The sequence below is a fragment of the Calliopsis andreniformis genome, chromosome 8 (assembly GCF_051401765.1).
Source record: "Calliopsis andreniformis isolate RMS-2024a chromosome 8, iyCalAndr_principal, whole genome shotgun sequence".
Taxonomy (NCBI): Eukaryota; Metazoa; Arthropoda; class Insecta; order Hymenoptera; family Andrenidae; genus Calliopsis; species Calliopsis andreniformis.
The window spans coordinates 9,939,555-9,956,907 of record NC_135069.1 but is presented as its reverse complement, the minus strand read 5'-3'; the positions used below and the strand labels follow the sequence as shown (position 1 = coordinate 9,956,907).

Sequence of the window (17,353 nt, the reverse complement as noted above, 5' to 3'; positions counted from 1 at the left end):
AGTAATGGTACGAGAATTTTTATTAGCATTAATATTTCTTTTCAGTATAAAAATCAAGGATATTTATCTAATAGATTTGCTTTGAAAAGGCATCTATATTGTTTGTCTGTATAAAAACAAGTCAAAATAGTCTCTTATTTCTTTTTTAATTGCAAATACACTTGGTGAAGACTGTTATATCATATTGAATAAATCCAATCAATTATTAATTTGAACTCTTAAAGTTACAAAATTATACTGTATATGTCATTATACCACTATATAATTTCTATGTAATACTACTGTATAATAGTATATATGTAATATATATATTTACGTCAATATATTCAATAATAATATACAGTAGCATCACATAGTAGTAATGATAGTACATATTTTTAGTTATACTTACATTTTAGAATTTTTCTACATTACTTTTATATTTGTTCATTATGCTCTTTTATTTCTGACTTAAATTATTTTCTTTATAAAGATTCTCATCTATTTGTAAAATGTGGTGTTACTGAAAATTTATTCTTTTTCTATTTATTATTATAGATCTAAACGAAAACAAAATGTATTATTTTGACAGTGGAGCGTAGCCAATTGTATGTAGTCAATCACAAATGAAATATCATAGTTATTTGTTTATATGCACTTAGAATTATTCGAATACAATTTAGTTAAAAAACGTGTTTAATATAAAAACTTATGAAAATGTACATAGCCTCAAAAAATTATATATCAATAAGTAGCTTTTAACATTTTCACAAATTATTAAAATACATATAGTATACATAGATTTTATATTGATAGCACCCAGCACAATTACTGTAACACGGGAATAAAGTATTTTTACTTGTTTGTTATTAGTTTATACATTCTTTTTCAATTGAAAAAAAAAAAAATAACAGTATTGGCAATTGTTCCGAGATTCCAATAATTAACATTTCTTTGCTTCATCACATATAATAAAACAATAAGGTACAAAAAATCGCGAAGATATTTGTCACTTCAAATGTTCGATATAATCGATTCGTTGTCATCTGAAGTAGTACATACGTAATAAATCAACAGGAAAAATACAATTTCAGTAATACGACAGCGCGTAGCGAACAAACCTAACGTTTTATATGTACAGCATTGTTAATACCCATGAAAGGGATGAAGAAATGATAACATTAAATCAAAACAAATCTCCCCTACAACTCCAGGAACTTAGTTCTGTTCAGTTATTGATATTTTGATTATTCACAGTAGAATTTTTACATTAACATTCATAGTAATGCCAGAAGTTTTACCCATAAATAGAATATTTTAATGCTTTAAAAGATACTAATATTACCTAGTTATAATTAAAACAGAAAAGAAAGGGGTAAAATCAACCTTAAACTATGCAGTGGTAGCAAATTCCTTATGTTGAAAAACTTCAATATCCACTCGACATATAGGACAGCGTTTATTAGTGCACAGCCACTGGTCAACACAGTTTATGTGAAATAAATGCATGCATGGAAGCCTCCTGTAAAAAGATTCAATATAGTTTTTAAGAAAAAAGGAATTATCAAGCATAATTGTCAAATGTATACTGTACCTGACACTTTCAGAATCCTCAAATTCAGACAAACATATAGTACATTTTTCAATAACATCTTCTTCATTTTCAACTTTCTTTACCTATCAAAATATACAATAAACATAAAAAAAATTGATCGTAGCACTTTTAATAGCACAATAAGGAAGCTATACATTACCCGTTTGTACTTATGAGGGAATGTATGACTTTCAATTGATTCCTGTGTTGCTCCACAACTAATGTGGGACATATATAATTCACGTGGTGGAGGTGGCAGTCGCATTAAAGGTTGCAGTAAAGGTGGCAGTGCATGAGCTCTTTGCTATAAATGAAAACATTCATAGCAAAAATTGATTGTGTGAATTGCCAAAAATGAATTCAAGACATTGTGTTTGAAATCATACCATACTGATCTGGACACTATGCATACGTGATGCATAATGATGAAATACAGGATGGCGTAGAGAACGATGTGGATGAAACGCAATTGAAGCTGGCATTACTGGCGACGTTCTCTCCGTTTCTACGACACGTGAGGAATTTACCTGCACGTACAAAGTCATATCAGTTGTCTAAATAGAATCACATTTTCGAAAAAACATAGTCGTCTTCTTAAAGTATTAAATTACCATCATAGGTTGCATGGGACAATTGGGATTGAAGTTCGGTGGGCCTCTAGTTTCTGGATGGCTATAAACAGTAGGCTGTTGCGGTGTTGGCAGAACTGGAGGAAAATAGTTTCCTGGAAACGTCATGTTTCTCATGCCACTGTAAGGATTGTTCGAGGGATTCACATTTCCATTATTACATGTATGTTGGTTCGTTTGATGCACACGATCACCACATAACGTTCCATTTCTAAATATGAAAATTATTACATAATACGTAAGTAACACAGTAAAATATTTATTATAATACTAACGTATGACGTATCGAAGTTACATAAAAGCATCTTCTGCGCACTTCTTGCATATGCTGCTGAATCATCCATAGTCTTTCTTGCATAGGATGCATACGTGTTCTTGTCATACCTGTCGGAATATCTGAAAAGGAAATAAGTTTTACGTTTAAAATTAAAGCCTACAGTTACTAATGAAAATATTAGCAAATAATGGATCATCTATTATTATTATTATACACTACTGCAATTGAAATCCTATAATTGTTATGCATACCGCAATTATGATGCGACTGTGATCCTCGTCCATGATACACATAGTCTGGTATACCATGCATGCAAAAATAGTTGTTCCCACTAAAGTAATTACTAAAATAAATTATGAATTATATGTTACATAACATATAATATGTAATAAAGGTACCAAGTAACTATTTCTTCATACCTATTTACATAATCTGTTGTCTGTGGATTTGCCACAGAAATTGTAGGTGTAGGTGGAGTATGTTCTTCATCTGATTCCACAGTTAAATCAACCACAGTTACTGGACGACTATTTTCTTCATTATTTTGTAGACAATTCTGTTAGTTAAATATGTGCATATTTTAAATATATGAGATAAAATATATGAGATAAAATATATTAGATAAAATATATATAAATAATTTAACATATCTAAATTTTGTTACTTTATTATTATGATTTACTGTTCCAAGCACTTCAACCGATCCATCTTCATCGTCACTACTAGAGGACCAATCTAATTGTAGATCTGGTGCTGATGGTATATCGTCATTCCCTATTCAGTGTTAATAAATATGTTTTATTGGATTGTTTTACTATTTGTAAGCCTTGTTAATATATTATTAATACACAATTGAGCAATGTAGATTATATCTATTATCAGTAACTTATTTAACATCAATAATGCGAAAGAATAATACTTGTTGTATGTGTAGAATGCTGCTGAGAATTAATTGTATTTGGCAAAACAGGATGGTATAAAGTATTAGATTCATTGGCACTATCATTTTCAATATTTCCTATAACTCTGTTTAAAACATTTCCATCATTAGTTGACCTGTTTGTGCTGAAAATCAAAATAACACGAAAAACAAAAAATCAAAGAATGAATTTTAATTTCGAGCACATACCTATTAGAAATATCATCTGATAATCTAGATGGTCCAGCTATACTTAAACTATCGGATTGTTGATCACTTGATGATTTATGATCTTCGCTTTTTCTACTTTTATGTTTTACTAGTGCATCTTGTTTAAGATACTGCCAAATTCTCTCACAATAATTTTCGCAAGCTCTTTTACGTCTATGATCTAACCGTAGATTATGAGATTCTTGTTTTGGACTTCTTTCTTGCCAATAGGTTTGAGAAAGATGTGGTAGATTTACATAAGGATTAATAGGAGCTGTTTCTAATTCTTCTATATCACTCTCAGCAAATAAATGTTCATACTCCATTTCATTAGCTGTAAACAAAAACAGGAATTAAATTAATATTTTATTATTTTGTAAAATATCTGTTAAGAGTATTTACAATGTTATTTCAATAATCTTTTTCAATATAAACAAATGCTTCAAAATTTAATTGTTTGTAATAAAAAAAAATATAAGAAATGAACTAAATATTACATTAAACATCCACAATGTCCTTTGGTAAAGGAAGAAAATATTTTTGTATATCTCATATTACTAATGTTCTGTTTATACCTGCATTAAATCTTGATTGTGGAGAAGGATCAACTGTAGATGTAAATGCTGTATCAAATATATCTACTAAAGAAGTAGAATTAGCTTCCAAAGACTGAGTTGATTCTCCGTGATATAAACCACTTTGTTCCTCAGTTTTAGTCTTACACCCAACTTTTTCAGAGCTTGTACTTTCTTCCATCTTATTTGAAGTCTTTAATCAATTAATATCTATTCAAGAAGTAACTATTATAAGTGATATATATTTTACGTTGTTCTTATTAATATATTTCTATAGTGTAAATATATCACAAAAGATATAATTATAATAGAATTTAAAGTTATCTATATATTGTAATCATATGTTTGTCACACAAATACTTTATTGCGCATTCATTTCTTCTTCTCACATACACAGAATGAATAATATTATGAATATATTGAATTCTCTAACTCTAATAATTCATTTTGTTAATAAATTAGGAAAAAAAATTAAATAATCATAAAAAGACAATATTGAAATCTATTTACTTCATTCCCTTATAGATTTTATAAATATTTTACAACTTTCATCCTACTTTTACAAAAGGGAATATTTTTACATAAATAAAAAAATCAGTTTCACGTAACATACAATGAAAGGAAACAGTACACAATGAAAACCTTTCCGTATCATAATATGAGTCACATAATTAATTGTCAGAAAATGTTTTTCAGGAAATTATATCCGAAACAATCCGCTTTTCAAATAGATGTTGTTCCTTCCACTGGAAAGAATATTATCGAGAAATGTTAGAAACATTTCGTAGTCTATGTACCTTGCAGTTTCTTCGATGGTTTTATAAAACGATAAAGCTCTCTTCACCACGTCATTTTTATCAAGAATTTTATTTTCTATACATCACTGTCATTTATATTGCATGGGCGTCAATATTAGTTTCGTAATCAGATCACTTTGAATTTCAATAAGTATTCAATCCATGTAAAAAATTTCGATATAATTAAATGCTTATGTCAGTAATAACAATAAAATCGAAAAAGGATTTACAAGACTTTCTTTTGGTACATAATCTACATTTGGCAACTATGATACCATCAATCGTAACTTTCATTAACTACGCTCAGTTTTACAATGTCTCCGTTGATTATGTAGCATGCTACCTTTCCGTGGCATAGAATCATTATGTTTGCTTTCATTCCAACAGCCACAGCAGAAATCTAATATTTAATCACATAGCATGCATGTCTTTCACAATTAATTTCACTCCCCTGCCCACCATATTATTTTAATTTCGGCACCATATATTTTTATTCGAAATGTATGGATTTCAGAATACAATTACAACATATCTCAATACATAGAGATGTTCAGGGAAAAACTTAAATCCCCTATTTTCTGCAAATTATAATTTTAGAACTCTACAATGATTTTGATAATTTAGGAAATATTAGCAGGATAAATTTTGTGTTTCTGAATTAATTAATATTAAAATATATTTCATCTTTTGCTCTGCTTTCACAATTTTCTGTGGTATTTTAAACGATGAAATATTAGTGAATTATTCAAAATGACATTATTTTTTATTTTTAGTACTGAAATGTCTATGAATTGTAATCAGAATTGTTTGCATTTGTGAATGTTTATAGTTCTATATTTTTTTATACCAAATTGTGGTATTACTTGTCTAGTGATATTAGCAACGTTAGTCATTTCTATAATCTATGGTAGTAAGTGATGGACAAGAACCTAATTTTTTTATATCCAGTGGTTACTTTTTAAAATTTTTAGAAATTTATACGATTTTTCTCAAGTTAATGCAAATCTTTTTAAATATTCTTTACATTAACTTCTTTTATTTTGAATAAGTTTTGAATTTTCTGATTCCAAAAGCTTGTTTATAAATAAAGCAAATTTATAATTAATACTCTTTAATAACCAATTACTAAATTTCACGAATGTAAAGTTGGCTATGGATTGAGTGATAGTTACTGTCATATTTAATTTTGAAGCGTTGTTGTTTTGTTAATAACAAAAAGAAGAAGGATAATAAGGATTTGAAGAAGAAAGGTGGAGATATATTATAATTCACGATTTATTGATTTCTAATGTTTAATCTATAATTATATAAGAATTTTAAATACATTTATTTAATTAAAGAAAAAACTTCAGTATTACGAATTTTTATTGGAGACCCAAAATTCCCTAGTGGTTCTCCAAAGAATTGTTTGCGTTGAAAGTCAGACCAAAGGAGGAGTTCCATGAAATACTTGACCAATCGTTTCGATGTTCGACGTCTCTGTCACTTGACAACTTCGTAACGAATTCATAGATACATGCGATAACTGGCATTTTGTCAGTGTATTTTCTTTCGGACTCTGCCTTCTCGTTAAACCACAAAAGTCAGTCCTCTTGATGGTGGCTCTCCGATAATTTGATTTTCTTTATTAACATATTTTTATCAAAAGTATCAATTAGAAAATGGCTGTGGTAGCCAGGACATTTTCAAAATTTACAGGTAAGATTTTGGAAAATCGTCATATACTTCACTGTGCTAAAAAAGAGAGAGGGCTTATTATATTTCGAGATGCTTAAAATATATTCACGAAGTATTCCGAGATAACTTACTTCTTTTCTGTGATTTTTCGTTAAACGCTCTGCTTGAAGAACTAAAAATACATCTGACATCCCGCGTTCACGTTAACGCTCCATTATATAAGGACGCGTACAATTAATTCTTAATTCGATCTTTAGAAGGCAATGTGCTTTTCATTAATTGAGTTTTCCATGTAGTTTTGCCCTAATTTAACTGGCAATCAAATATTATGTAATTCTATATTAAATTTCTGTTCTCTTTAACTATATGTGTTGTAGCATAAGCCTCTCAATAATTTTCTTATTCTTCAGTCATGTTTCTTGATTGTGGAACTTACAAAATTATGAAGATTCTCTTTGATATTTGTTTTAATATTTTTTATAATTTGTTCTCTTTAACATAGAGAATGACTTATCAGTTAATTATGTGTTGGATGATCTTTAGTCCATGAACCTTGACCTAAAAGAAATTTGATGTTGTCGCTATTAATAATACCTGGCTTAAAACAATAGTGTTTTGAAATATATCTCTGTTATAAAATAATATATAGATTATTATTTCAAAACTCATTAAGGATTAAATTAAATGAAAATTATAATACATGTTTTGCATCAGGATCTAATTACAAGAACATTTCCACTAATCAGATTTTTTATATGTATTATCATAACAATTGCTTTTGTGTTTCAGTCAGAAATTGTGGAAACTTATTACGTTCTCAAGTAAGATTCAATTATGCAGATACAAGGAAAAATCTAAAAATTGATTCCAATACTAAAGTTATATGTCAAGGTTTTACGGGTAAACAAGGAACATTTCATTGTCAACAAGCCATTGACTATGGTACAAAGGTAGTAGGAGGTGTTAGTCCCAAGAAGGCTGGCACAGAACACCTTGGTAAACCAGTTTTCAAAACTGTAAAAGAGGTAAGTAAATAATAACTGAAATTTTTATACAAATTTTATTTTATTTTTTTAACGCATAACTGTAGTCTTTAGACCTTTCAAAATTAAATTAACATATCTAATGAACTACAATAACTATTCAATTAGTACAATGGAGCCATAAGCATGAGTAAAAGTGTAAAACAGAACAATATTTTGAAAAAGAAAAAAAAAGAAAAGAACTTAAAAGATTGCATTATGGAGTAGAAGCTGTCATTTACATTACTGTTTATTTAAAGTCTTTGATAATACCTCTTGATTTACTGTGTGGTATTTCAAGGTTCATAATTCTGAATTGCCTTATAATTTCCATTTTTTATTCATATTTTAGATCTTTCTTTTGTAAGTTTCAAACACCTTACTTTTGTCTTTCATTTAATATTATACAATCCATGACGAATCATTTTAAGAATTATGTGCAGCAGAATATTTGGAATAAACTTTTTAAAAATTTTATCTTTTTTATTGGTTTTCTAGGCAAAGGAGGCCACTGGTGCTACTGCAACAGTCATTTATGTACCTCCTCCAGCTGCTGCGGCAGCTATTATGGAAGCAATAGATGCAGAAATGCCATTAATTGTATGTATAACAGAAGGTATTCCACAACACGACATGGTTAAAGTTAAAAGGCGACTCTTAGAGCAAAATAAATCACGTCTTATTGGACCAAATTGTCCTGGAATAATAGCTCCGGAACAGGTGCAGATACTTTGAATTTATCAGTAGTTTTGTGTTAGTTTTTATATGTCCTTCTGTATATACAATAACTGACATAAAACTAGCTTAAGTTTGCTGTTTTATAATATGACACCATTTTAGTGTAAAATAGGTATTATGCCAGGGCATATACATCAAAAAGGAAAAATTGGTATAGTGTCAAGATCTGGAACTTTAACTTATGAGGCTGTGAATCAAACAACCCTTGTAAGTGAGCAATATTTACTTTTACACAACTGGTTTTGAAGAAAACGTATTAACTTGTCATCATTTTATGTTACGAATAACATGAAGTAATTGCATTTCAAGGCTGGTCTTGGGCAAACACTTTGTATTGGTATTGGTGGTGATCCATTTAATGGAACAGATTTCATCGACTGCTTGGATGTGTTCCTACAAGATCCAGATTGTGATGGTATTATAATGATTGGTGAAATCGGTGGCAGTGCAGAAGAAAAAGCAGCAGAGTACCTCATTGAAAAGAATACTGTTGGTTGCTGTTCTGAATTATTGGTACCTAAATCCCATCCTATCCTAGAAGCCATACTTCCTTCCCAGTAATCTTAATGATCTGTATACCTAAAAAATCTCCTTGTCTTCATAGATGTTTATAAATTACTTACCAATTGATATACATAAATATTAAAGATTCTATTAATTTCAGGGTGGCAAAGCTAAACCAGTAGTATCATTTATTGCTGGTCTCACAGCTCCACCGGGACGAAGAATGGGCCACGCTGGTGCGATTATTTCAGGAGGAAAAGGAGGCGCGCAAGATAAAATTAACGCACTTGAAAAGGTACTAGTAACTTTACCGTGTAATTCAAATTTCGTATTATAATTTATATTACACCATTTCATTTAAAAACATTTTTTATAGGCTGGCGTAATAGTAACAAGGAGTCCTGCGCAAATGGGAAATGAACTCTTGAAAGTAATGACTCGTCTTGGTTTGGTCTGTAATTAAAGACACATGCCACTATAAATATGTAGTTTCTCTCATGTGCATGTATCTTCATACAATAAATTGAAAGTATAAATAATGTTGCAATCATCTAAACAAAAAAAAACGAAACAGTATATTGTATTCAACTATGCAAATTCTCAGTGTTGTCAATGATATGGTGACTATATCCATTGTTAAAATTGTCCAACAGTTCTATTCCTAAAGAGAAAGTTTTTAAACAGAAATGCGGACATTTTTTTAAAGAACTGAATTTATTTTATCAGTGTACAGTGCTTATGAAATATTTTTATCGACATAGTTCTTATTTTATCAGTAACAGCTATCCAAAGATAATTTAAAAAGTATCTAAGGAAACATTAACTGCCATTACATCATAATTTTAAGAAACAGTTATTTAAGAAATTCTCACTATTGTAAATTATATCAAAGCTATATCTGTTATAATTAATGTATGTATAAATATATATACATATACTCATTGTAAGGTGAATTAAAAATTAAAATATATTGAATGATTACAATTAATCTTTTTATTATCTTATAAATATTTACAATTTCTTCATCTTGAGAAACCCATAATTTCATCAATAAATTGAGCAATGTGTTTACTTTTCCTTACACTAAATGGTTTTAATTGTGCGAAGTTCATTGTCTCGATAGTATTTAATAAGGTTTCACAGGTACAATAATACAAATATTTATCTGTATATAATTGCTCTGCTAATTCTAATTGATGATTATCCATTAAACTTTGATTTGTAACTACAATTAAATTTTTTCCATTTTCCAGAGCATCTAAAATACTTCCTGCACCTGCGTGACTTATTATAAGATCTGCATTTTGTACATATTCAAGTATATTCTCTTTTAAATTAAAATATTCTATAGCAGTGATACCATAACGTGGAGTACAATCGGGTATCAACGAAGCTTTTCCAATTTGCAAAATTAGCTCATTGTATCCTTTTGATGACAATGCCTATACAAAAATATATATTACAAACTATATAAATCTTTTACAATAATATGTATTCACAGAAATTAGTTCAAATATGTTAGTAGTTAAATATTTTTGTAATGTTTTACTCTAACCTCAAGTAATTTATGTACAAAATACAATGACACATGCATCTCCAATTCAAACAATTGTATGCACGAGGAAGCACATGGGACTAATCTCAATATGTTAAATTTACATGACTTGTAATTCTTTAACAGAAATCAATTTCGCGGGAAATATTACAAACAAAAAGTTACCTCCAAAATTTTTGGGCTAAGAATTGATTCAATTAATTCATTGAACGTTGTTGTGCCTACAGTAACGAATACTTTCTTTGTCATCGATGACATTTTACAAAATAAATTTTATATCGTAGAGGTTGTTAGAGCGAACGCAATAGCTGGAATTTCAGCTACCTATTCACATTGTTATAACATTGAGTTAATGATATGAAAACTATCAACATAATCAGTGCTTACAGTAATTTTTAGTATCTAATAACAGTTTTTTGTGAATATTGATTTATCATTTCTTCATGGTTTATTTTTTCAATACATTATGTTTAGAGATTGACCAAGTAAATTACATGGTTATCCCATCTACACAGTTCAAATCTAGAAGAATGGAAACCTCTCTCCATATTTAGAATAATTCTACTGGACGAGGGTTCTCAAGATTGCGAGTACTTTACATGCAATAGATTAGAATATAAAAAAAACCAAAAAATTTATAATAAAACACCAATCAATATAAATTATAACTATAAAAAATATTTTTCTGTTACATCTTGGAGAGACTCGAGAAAGTCGCAGGTCTTCTTACCATTTTTCTGTCAAAACCGATGTTATCGATTAATTCTAAAATAAGATTTAGCGCTAAGAACGGTAGGAATTGAAGTTAAATATTACCAGAAACATTTTAAACAAAAAAAATTAATATATACACACATGTTTTTCACGAAATAATTAACAAAAATTTAGGGATTGGTAAGGTTTATTATAAGTCATGGTAATTGTATTATAACACAGAAACTATAATAATACCAACCATAATCAATCAATAAGTTAGTATGAAAATCGTAATACAGAATTATACTCCATTAAAATCATTTCTATATAAACATTAGTAAAGATATTTTACTAAAACAACTTTGCTTGCAAAATACATATTTGAGCAATATAATATTAAAATAACTACGAGTATTTTTATTACAAATATTGCAGATGATTAAACATTGCATGAAGTAAATTTAGAATCTTTCTGAATAAAGAAATTATTCCATATTTACGAGGCTGAACGATAAACGTTAAGACTAATTGGAATTATCAATTTTTCACGATTTCCTCGTTCCATTAATCTCAAAGTTTCAGTACCTGGCAAGGATGGTATGAGAGCTGCTGCTCGATGACGTCACAAGATAGAAAGAGAACTTTTCACATGGGATGGGGATTGCCCCACCGCTTCGTGATTGTTAATCCCCACCTCACTCGAGAAGTTCCCCTTCTACTTCGTGACGTCACCAGGCAGAAGGTTTCATACTATCGCTGGTCACTGGTTCCCTCTCCCCTCGCCGTGAAAGTATAAATACCCATCAGGAGCGACAAATTTCGCAGTCGCTGCGGTGCCTCGGAAGTGTGCGGACTGTAGATAGTTTCTATCATTCCTTGGACTGTCTTGACCAATTACCAACTCGTCATTCATCATCCTTGACCACCGATAAGCAATGCTCGAATTTTTAACAGAAAGTGAATGACCAGCATTAATACCTTCTCTATATATGTGCCTGTGTCTACGCTTAGTGCAATAAAGTGTGTGTTTAACCTATGGTTAATGTATATAGTGTAGTGTTTTATTATTAATCTCATAATTCCAATCACTGGATCTCCCTTTCTTGGTCCGGAAGGTATAAATACCCTTCGAGAACGATGAATTCCACAGTCGCGCTTGAACCTCCGGAGAGTGCAGATCGTTCTGGTGATTCTGTGGTGAAACTACCCTGGACTCTACCCTGTTTTCCTGGAATGCCATAGTCACTCGACAGACGTCACCGCTTGGACTACTCTAACCAGTGGACAACTTGACCTTTCATCATACTTCACCTCTGATAAGTATTGCTCAAATTTTAAGTGAAAAGTAAACTGCTAATATCAATGCCTTTTGTGCGCGTTTGACGTGTGCTTATTGTGTATAGTATAGTGTAGTGTATAATGTTCTTTTTCTTTTTTTCGTGGGTCAAACGGACACTGGATGAAAACTGCGTATTCAGAGGCAACAGACGTTTGGAGACAATGTGGCACTCGGTGGGTGCTGAACGTGGCCTGGGTGACACCTCACATGGTACGCAGTTATCCAAGACGTATAATGCAATTGTATTGTTAAAGCAACTGTAATGTAAAATATTCAACTACATTAACACCATCAACCCTATTCCCAAACTTCCTCTTAAAAGAAATAAAGACATACCCGAGTTTAGAGTAATTTCTCCCCTTAGAGTTAAGATAGAAGGACATTGAAGACATTGAATGCTCCATTAAGGAGCGAGGATAGACGGGACTTTCGTATTTTTCAAGTCCTTTATTTATTCACATATATAACTAAAGTGTTTGATAACCGAATTCTTTTCTACGGTAATTCAAACTATAGATAGCTTCTTTTGAGTAACTATTAACTTGAAAATTTGAGGAATATAGTAAAATTAGGTAATATTTTGAATACACCACTAAAAGGCGCGCTTTCGAAAGTTTTCGTGTTGTATAAAATTGGAGTTGTTCGCATCCTAGGTCCATGTATCTCTACCATCAACTCACAGCCCAGAATTAGTGTGCCCAGAATACATGTGCACAATAAGATCGACGAACATTCCGTGGGTAGATAGAGATAGGACGTTTTGGTCACTTGACTAGAGTTGCCCGGTTTCTTAGTGTGATTTTAAAACAAAAAGGCGTAAATATCCTGCACGCCCGGTGCAACAGGTTCCTCAGTAGTATTGCGATATGCCAGGAGAAAAGTAGAAGAGGGGGGTTAGTGTAGGGAAGGCAATCAAATGGTAGGTGATACCCCCTCTCTTCATCTTATGTCGAGGCACATCCCAGCACTGCTCCTCAGTCGCTCCTGAGACTTCGAGGGGTGCGGGTCGTGGCGGTTTTTAATCTGTTCCTAGATTAGCCTCACCTGACCTATGTCAAAGGCCCTTGAGACTTCGCGGGTACGCCATCCTTGCTCAGCGATGATATGGGCGATGATATGGATACGAAGCATCCATCCAGGCCAGCATCAAGTGGACAACTTGATCATTCACCATCGGTGACCACTGATAAGTATTGCTCCCATTTTTAATGAAAAGTGAGCCGCCAGCATTAACACCTTGTCTGCTTGCGCGTGTTTAGTGCATGTGTAAAGTGTTTGGTTGACGTTGGCTTAATGCGTATAGTGTAGTGTAGTGTTTTATTATTAATCTCGAGATTTCAATTACAGATTCTCCCCCTCTTCTGGTCGAGAAGCTATAAATACCCTTGGGGAACGATGAACTTCTCAGTCGCGCTTGAACCTCCAGAGAGTGCGGATCGTTCTGGTGATTCTGTGGTTGGAACTTACCCTGGACTCTACCCTGTTTTCGTTGTGTGACATAGTCACTGGACAGATGCCATCGTTTGGACTATTCTGACCAGTGGCCAACTTGACATTTCATCAAACTTTATCTCTGATACGTATTCCCCAAATTTTAAGTAAAAAATGAATTGCTAATAACAATGCCTTTTGTGCGTGTGTTTGATGCGTTCTTAGTGTATATAGTATAATGTTCTGTCTCTTTTTTTCATGGGTGAAACAGACACTGTATAAAAACAGCGGATTCAGAGGCAACAGATGCCTGGAGACGATGTGAACTTCCATGGGTGCTGAACGTGGGTTGTGGGATACGTTCCATAGTACGCAGTTATCCACCACGTAAAATGGAATTGTATTGTCAAAGCAACTGTAATGTAAAATATTCAACTACATTAGCACCACCAACCCTATTCCCATATTCCCTCCTAAACGAAATAAAGACATACCCGTGTTTAGAGTAATTTCTCCCCTTAGAGTTAAGATAGAAGGACAGGGATGACATTGAATGCTCCATCAAGGAGCAAGGATAGACGGGACTTTCGTATTTTTCAAGTCCTTTATTTATTCACATATATAACTAAAATTTTTGATAAACAAATTCTTTTCTACGGTAATGCAAACTATAGATAGCTAGTCTTGAGTAACTATTAACTGGAAAATTTGAGGAATATAGTAAAATTAGGTAATATTTTGAATGTGCTACTAAAAGGGGAGCTTTTGAAAGTTTTCGTGTTGCATAACGCGAAGATCGTTCGCATCCTAGGTCCATGTATACCGACCGTCGACTCACAGCCCAGAGTTAGTGTGCCCAGAATGCTCGTGCACAATAAGGTCGATGTACATTTCGTTGGCAGATAGAGATAGGACGTTTTGGACACTTGACTAAAGTTGCCCAGTTTCTTAGAATGATTTTAAAACAAAAAGGCGAAAATATCCTGCACGACCGGTGCAACAGGTTCCTCAGCCGTATTGCGATTTGCCGGGACAAAAGTAGAAGAGTCGGGATACAGTAGGAAAGGCAATCGAGTGGTAGGCAAAAACCCCCCTCCCCTACATATATCCCGGTACGTCCCACCTCTGCTCCAGGGTCGCTCCTAGGATTTCGAGGGGTGCGAGTCCAGGCAGTTTTTAGTCTGTTCCTAGATTAACCTCCCCTGACCCGTGTCAAAGGCCCATGGGACTTCGTGGACACGCCATCCTTGATGAGTGATGTGACTATGGGCTGCATGATATGAAGCATTTATCCAGGCCAGCATCAAGTGGACAACTTGATCATTCATCGTCCTTCATCACTGATAAGTATTGCTCCCATTTTTAATGAAAAGTGAGCCGTCAGCATTAAGACCTTGTGTGCTTGGGCGTGCGCGTGATTAGTGCATGGATAAAGTTTCTGGTTGACGTATGCTTAGTGTGTATAGTGTAGTGTTTTATTATTAATCTCGAGATTTCAATTACAGATTCCCCCTCTTCTGGTCGAGAAGGTATAAGTACCCTTGGAGAACGATGAACTGCTCAGTCGCGCTTGAACCTCCAGAGAGTGCAGATCGTTCTGGTAATTCTGTGGTTGAAACTACCCTGGACTCTACCCTGTTTTCCTGGAGTGCAATTGTCACTGGACGGACGCCACCGCTTGGACTACTCTGACCAGTGGGCAGCTTGAACATTCATCATACTTTACCTCTGATAAGTATTGCTGAAATTTTAAGTGAAAAGTGAACTGTTAATATTAATGCCTATTGTGTGTCTTTAAAGTGTGCTTTGTATGCATAGTATAGTGTAGTGTATAATGTTCTTTCTCTTTTTTTATGGGTCAAACGAATACTGGGTTAAAACAGCGCATTCAGAGGCAACAGATATTTGGAGACGACGTGGACCTCTATGGGTGCGGAACGTGGCTTGATGGAGACATTACACGGTACTCAGTTATCCACCACGTAAAATGCAATTGTATTGTCAAAGCAACTGTAATGTAAAATATTCAACTACATTAACACCACCAACCCTATTCCCATACTTCCTCTTGAAAGAAATAAAGACATACCCGAGTTTAGAGTACTTTCTCACCTTAGAGTTAAGCTAGAAGGACAGGGTAGACATTGAATGCTCCATTAAGGAGCAAGGATAGACGGGACTTCCGTATTTTTCAAGTCCTCTATTATTTATTCACATGTATAAATGAAACTTTTGAAACCCCGTCGTTTGTAAGGTAATTCAAGCTCTAATTAGCTAGTTTTGAATAACTATTAACTGGAAAGTCTTCGGAATATAGTAAAATTTGATAATATTTTGAATGTGCTACTAATAGGCGCGCTTTTGAAAGTTTTCGTGTTGTATAAAATTGGGGCTGTTCGTATCCTAGGCCCATGTATCCCTACCGTCAACACACAGCCCAGAATTAGTATGCCCAGAATACTCATGCACAGTGAGATTCACATACGCTCCGTGGTAGATAGAGATAGGACGTTTAGGAAACCTGATTAAAGTTGCGCGGATTGTTAGTGTGATTTTAGAATAAGAAGGCGTAAGTATCGTGCACGACCGGCGTAGCACGTTCCTCAGCAGTATTGCGATATGCGGGGACAAAAGTAGAAGAGTGGGGATAGCGTAGGAAAGGTAATCAAATGGTAGGCGATACCCTCCCTCTTCTTCTTATGTCACGGCACATCCCAGCACTGCTCCTCAGTCACTCCTGTGACGTCGAAGGGTGCGGATCGTGGCGGTTTTTAGTCTGTTCCTAGATCAGCCTCACCTGACCCATGTCAAAGGCTTTGGGACTTCGCGGGTACGCCATCCTTGGTCAGTGTTCAGACCATGCGCTGCGGGATACGAAGCATCCATCGAGGGCCGTCAACAAGTGGACAACTTGACCCTTCAACGTCCGTGACCACTGATAAGTATTGCTCCCATTTTTAATGAAAAGTGAGCCATAGTGTGCAGTATGTAGTGTATAACGTTTTCAATTTTGTTTTCCGAGATCAAACAGACACCAGATGAAAACATCGCATTCAGATGCAGCTGGAGTCTCTGGAGCATTACTGGAGTCCACTGGATCCTCCTTGGGTGCTGTTTCTATACACTACGCAGCTACCGAATAGTGAATCGCAAGTAAAGTGCAATTGTTGTATAAAATACAATGTAAAATATTGGAATACATTCATCCCAATCCAATTCCCATACTTCTTCTTAGAAAAAATAAAGATATAGGAGAGTTGAGAGTAATTTCTACCCCAAAAATTAAGATGTAAGGACAGGAAGGACTTTGAATATTGCATTAAAGAGTCAGAACAGACGGGTCTTTCATAGTTTCGAAGTGCTTTATTCGTTTACATACGCGACTAATATAATTTCAAGTCCAAATTTCTT

General features: G+C 33.2%; 3 protein-coding genes across 9 annotated transcripts; 1 reads left to right on the top strand and 2 right to left on the bottom strand.

The window, feature by feature from the left end:
* Positions 1–568: 568 nt before the first annotated feature.
* On the bottom strand, positions 569–5,451 carry LOC143182207 (uncharacterized). Of its 5 annotated transcripts, XM_076383069.1 has the most exons (14): positions 5,256–5,451; positions 4,981–5,115; positions 4,184–4,393; positions 3,609–3,942; positions 3,399–3,544; positions 3,144–3,253; positions 2,899–3,035; positions 2,731–2,822; positions 2,478–2,598; positions 2,185–2,413; positions 1,960–2,100; positions 1,734–1,877; positions 1,574–1,656; positions 569–1,501 (listed from the first exon to the last, which is right to left on the bottom strand). In XM_076383069.1, exons 3-14 carry the CDS (start codon positions 4,362–4,364, stop codon positions 1,372–1,374), a joined length of 1,848 nt encoding a protein of 615 aa, XP_076239184.1. In that variant the 5' UTR covers positions 4,365–4,393; positions 4,981–5,115; positions 5,256–5,451; the 3' UTR covers positions 569–1,371. The 5 variants fall into 5 exon arrangements, with proteins under 5 accessions (XP_076239184.1, XP_076239183.1, XP_076239188.1 ...); XM_076383068.1 differs by having other exon boundaries at positions 4,981–5,451; XM_076383073.1 differs by having other exon boundaries at positions 2,185–2,323; positions 4,981–5,451.
* A 1,037-nt stretch (positions 5,452–6,488) lies between these two features.
* Scsalpha1 (Succinyl-coenzyme A synthetase alpha subunit 1) lies at positions 6,489–9,833 on the top strand. The gene is made up of 7 exons (XM_076383074.1): positions 6,489–6,678; positions 7,447–7,682; positions 8,178–8,399; positions 8,520–8,624; positions 8,727–8,906; positions 9,082–9,216; positions 9,298–9,833. The coding sequence occupies exons 1-7, from the start codon at positions 6,642–6,644 to the stop codon at positions 9,382–9,384; spliced, it is 1,002 nt and encodes a 333-aa protein (XP_076239189.1). The 5' UTR covers positions 6,489–6,641; the 3' UTR covers positions 9,385–9,833.
* A 63-nt stretch (positions 9,834–9,896) lies between these two features.
* Positions 9,897–11,144, bottom strand: Alg13 (Alg13 UDP-N-acetylglucosaminyltransferase subunit). Of its 3 annotated transcripts, XM_076383075.1 has the most exons (3): positions 10,887–11,133; positions 10,642–10,800; positions 9,897–10,363 (listed from the first exon to the last, which is right to left on the bottom strand). In XM_076383075.1, exons 2-3 carry the CDS (start codon positions 10,732–10,734, stop codon positions 9,944–9,946), a joined length of 513 nt encoding a protein of 170 aa, XP_076239190.1. In that variant the 5' UTR covers positions 10,735–10,800; positions 10,887–11,133; the 3' UTR covers positions 9,897–9,943. The 3 variants fall into 3 exon arrangements, 2 of the variants coding, with proteins under 2 accessions (XP_076239190.1, XP_076239191.1); XM_076383076.1 differs by lacking the exons at positions 10,642–10,800; positions 10,887–11,133 and adding an exon at positions 10,477–10,618; XR_013002406.1 differs by lacking the exon at positions 10,642–10,800 and having other exon boundaries at positions 10,224–10,363; positions 10,864–11,144.
* Positions 11,145–17,353: the final 6,209 nt, after the last annotated feature.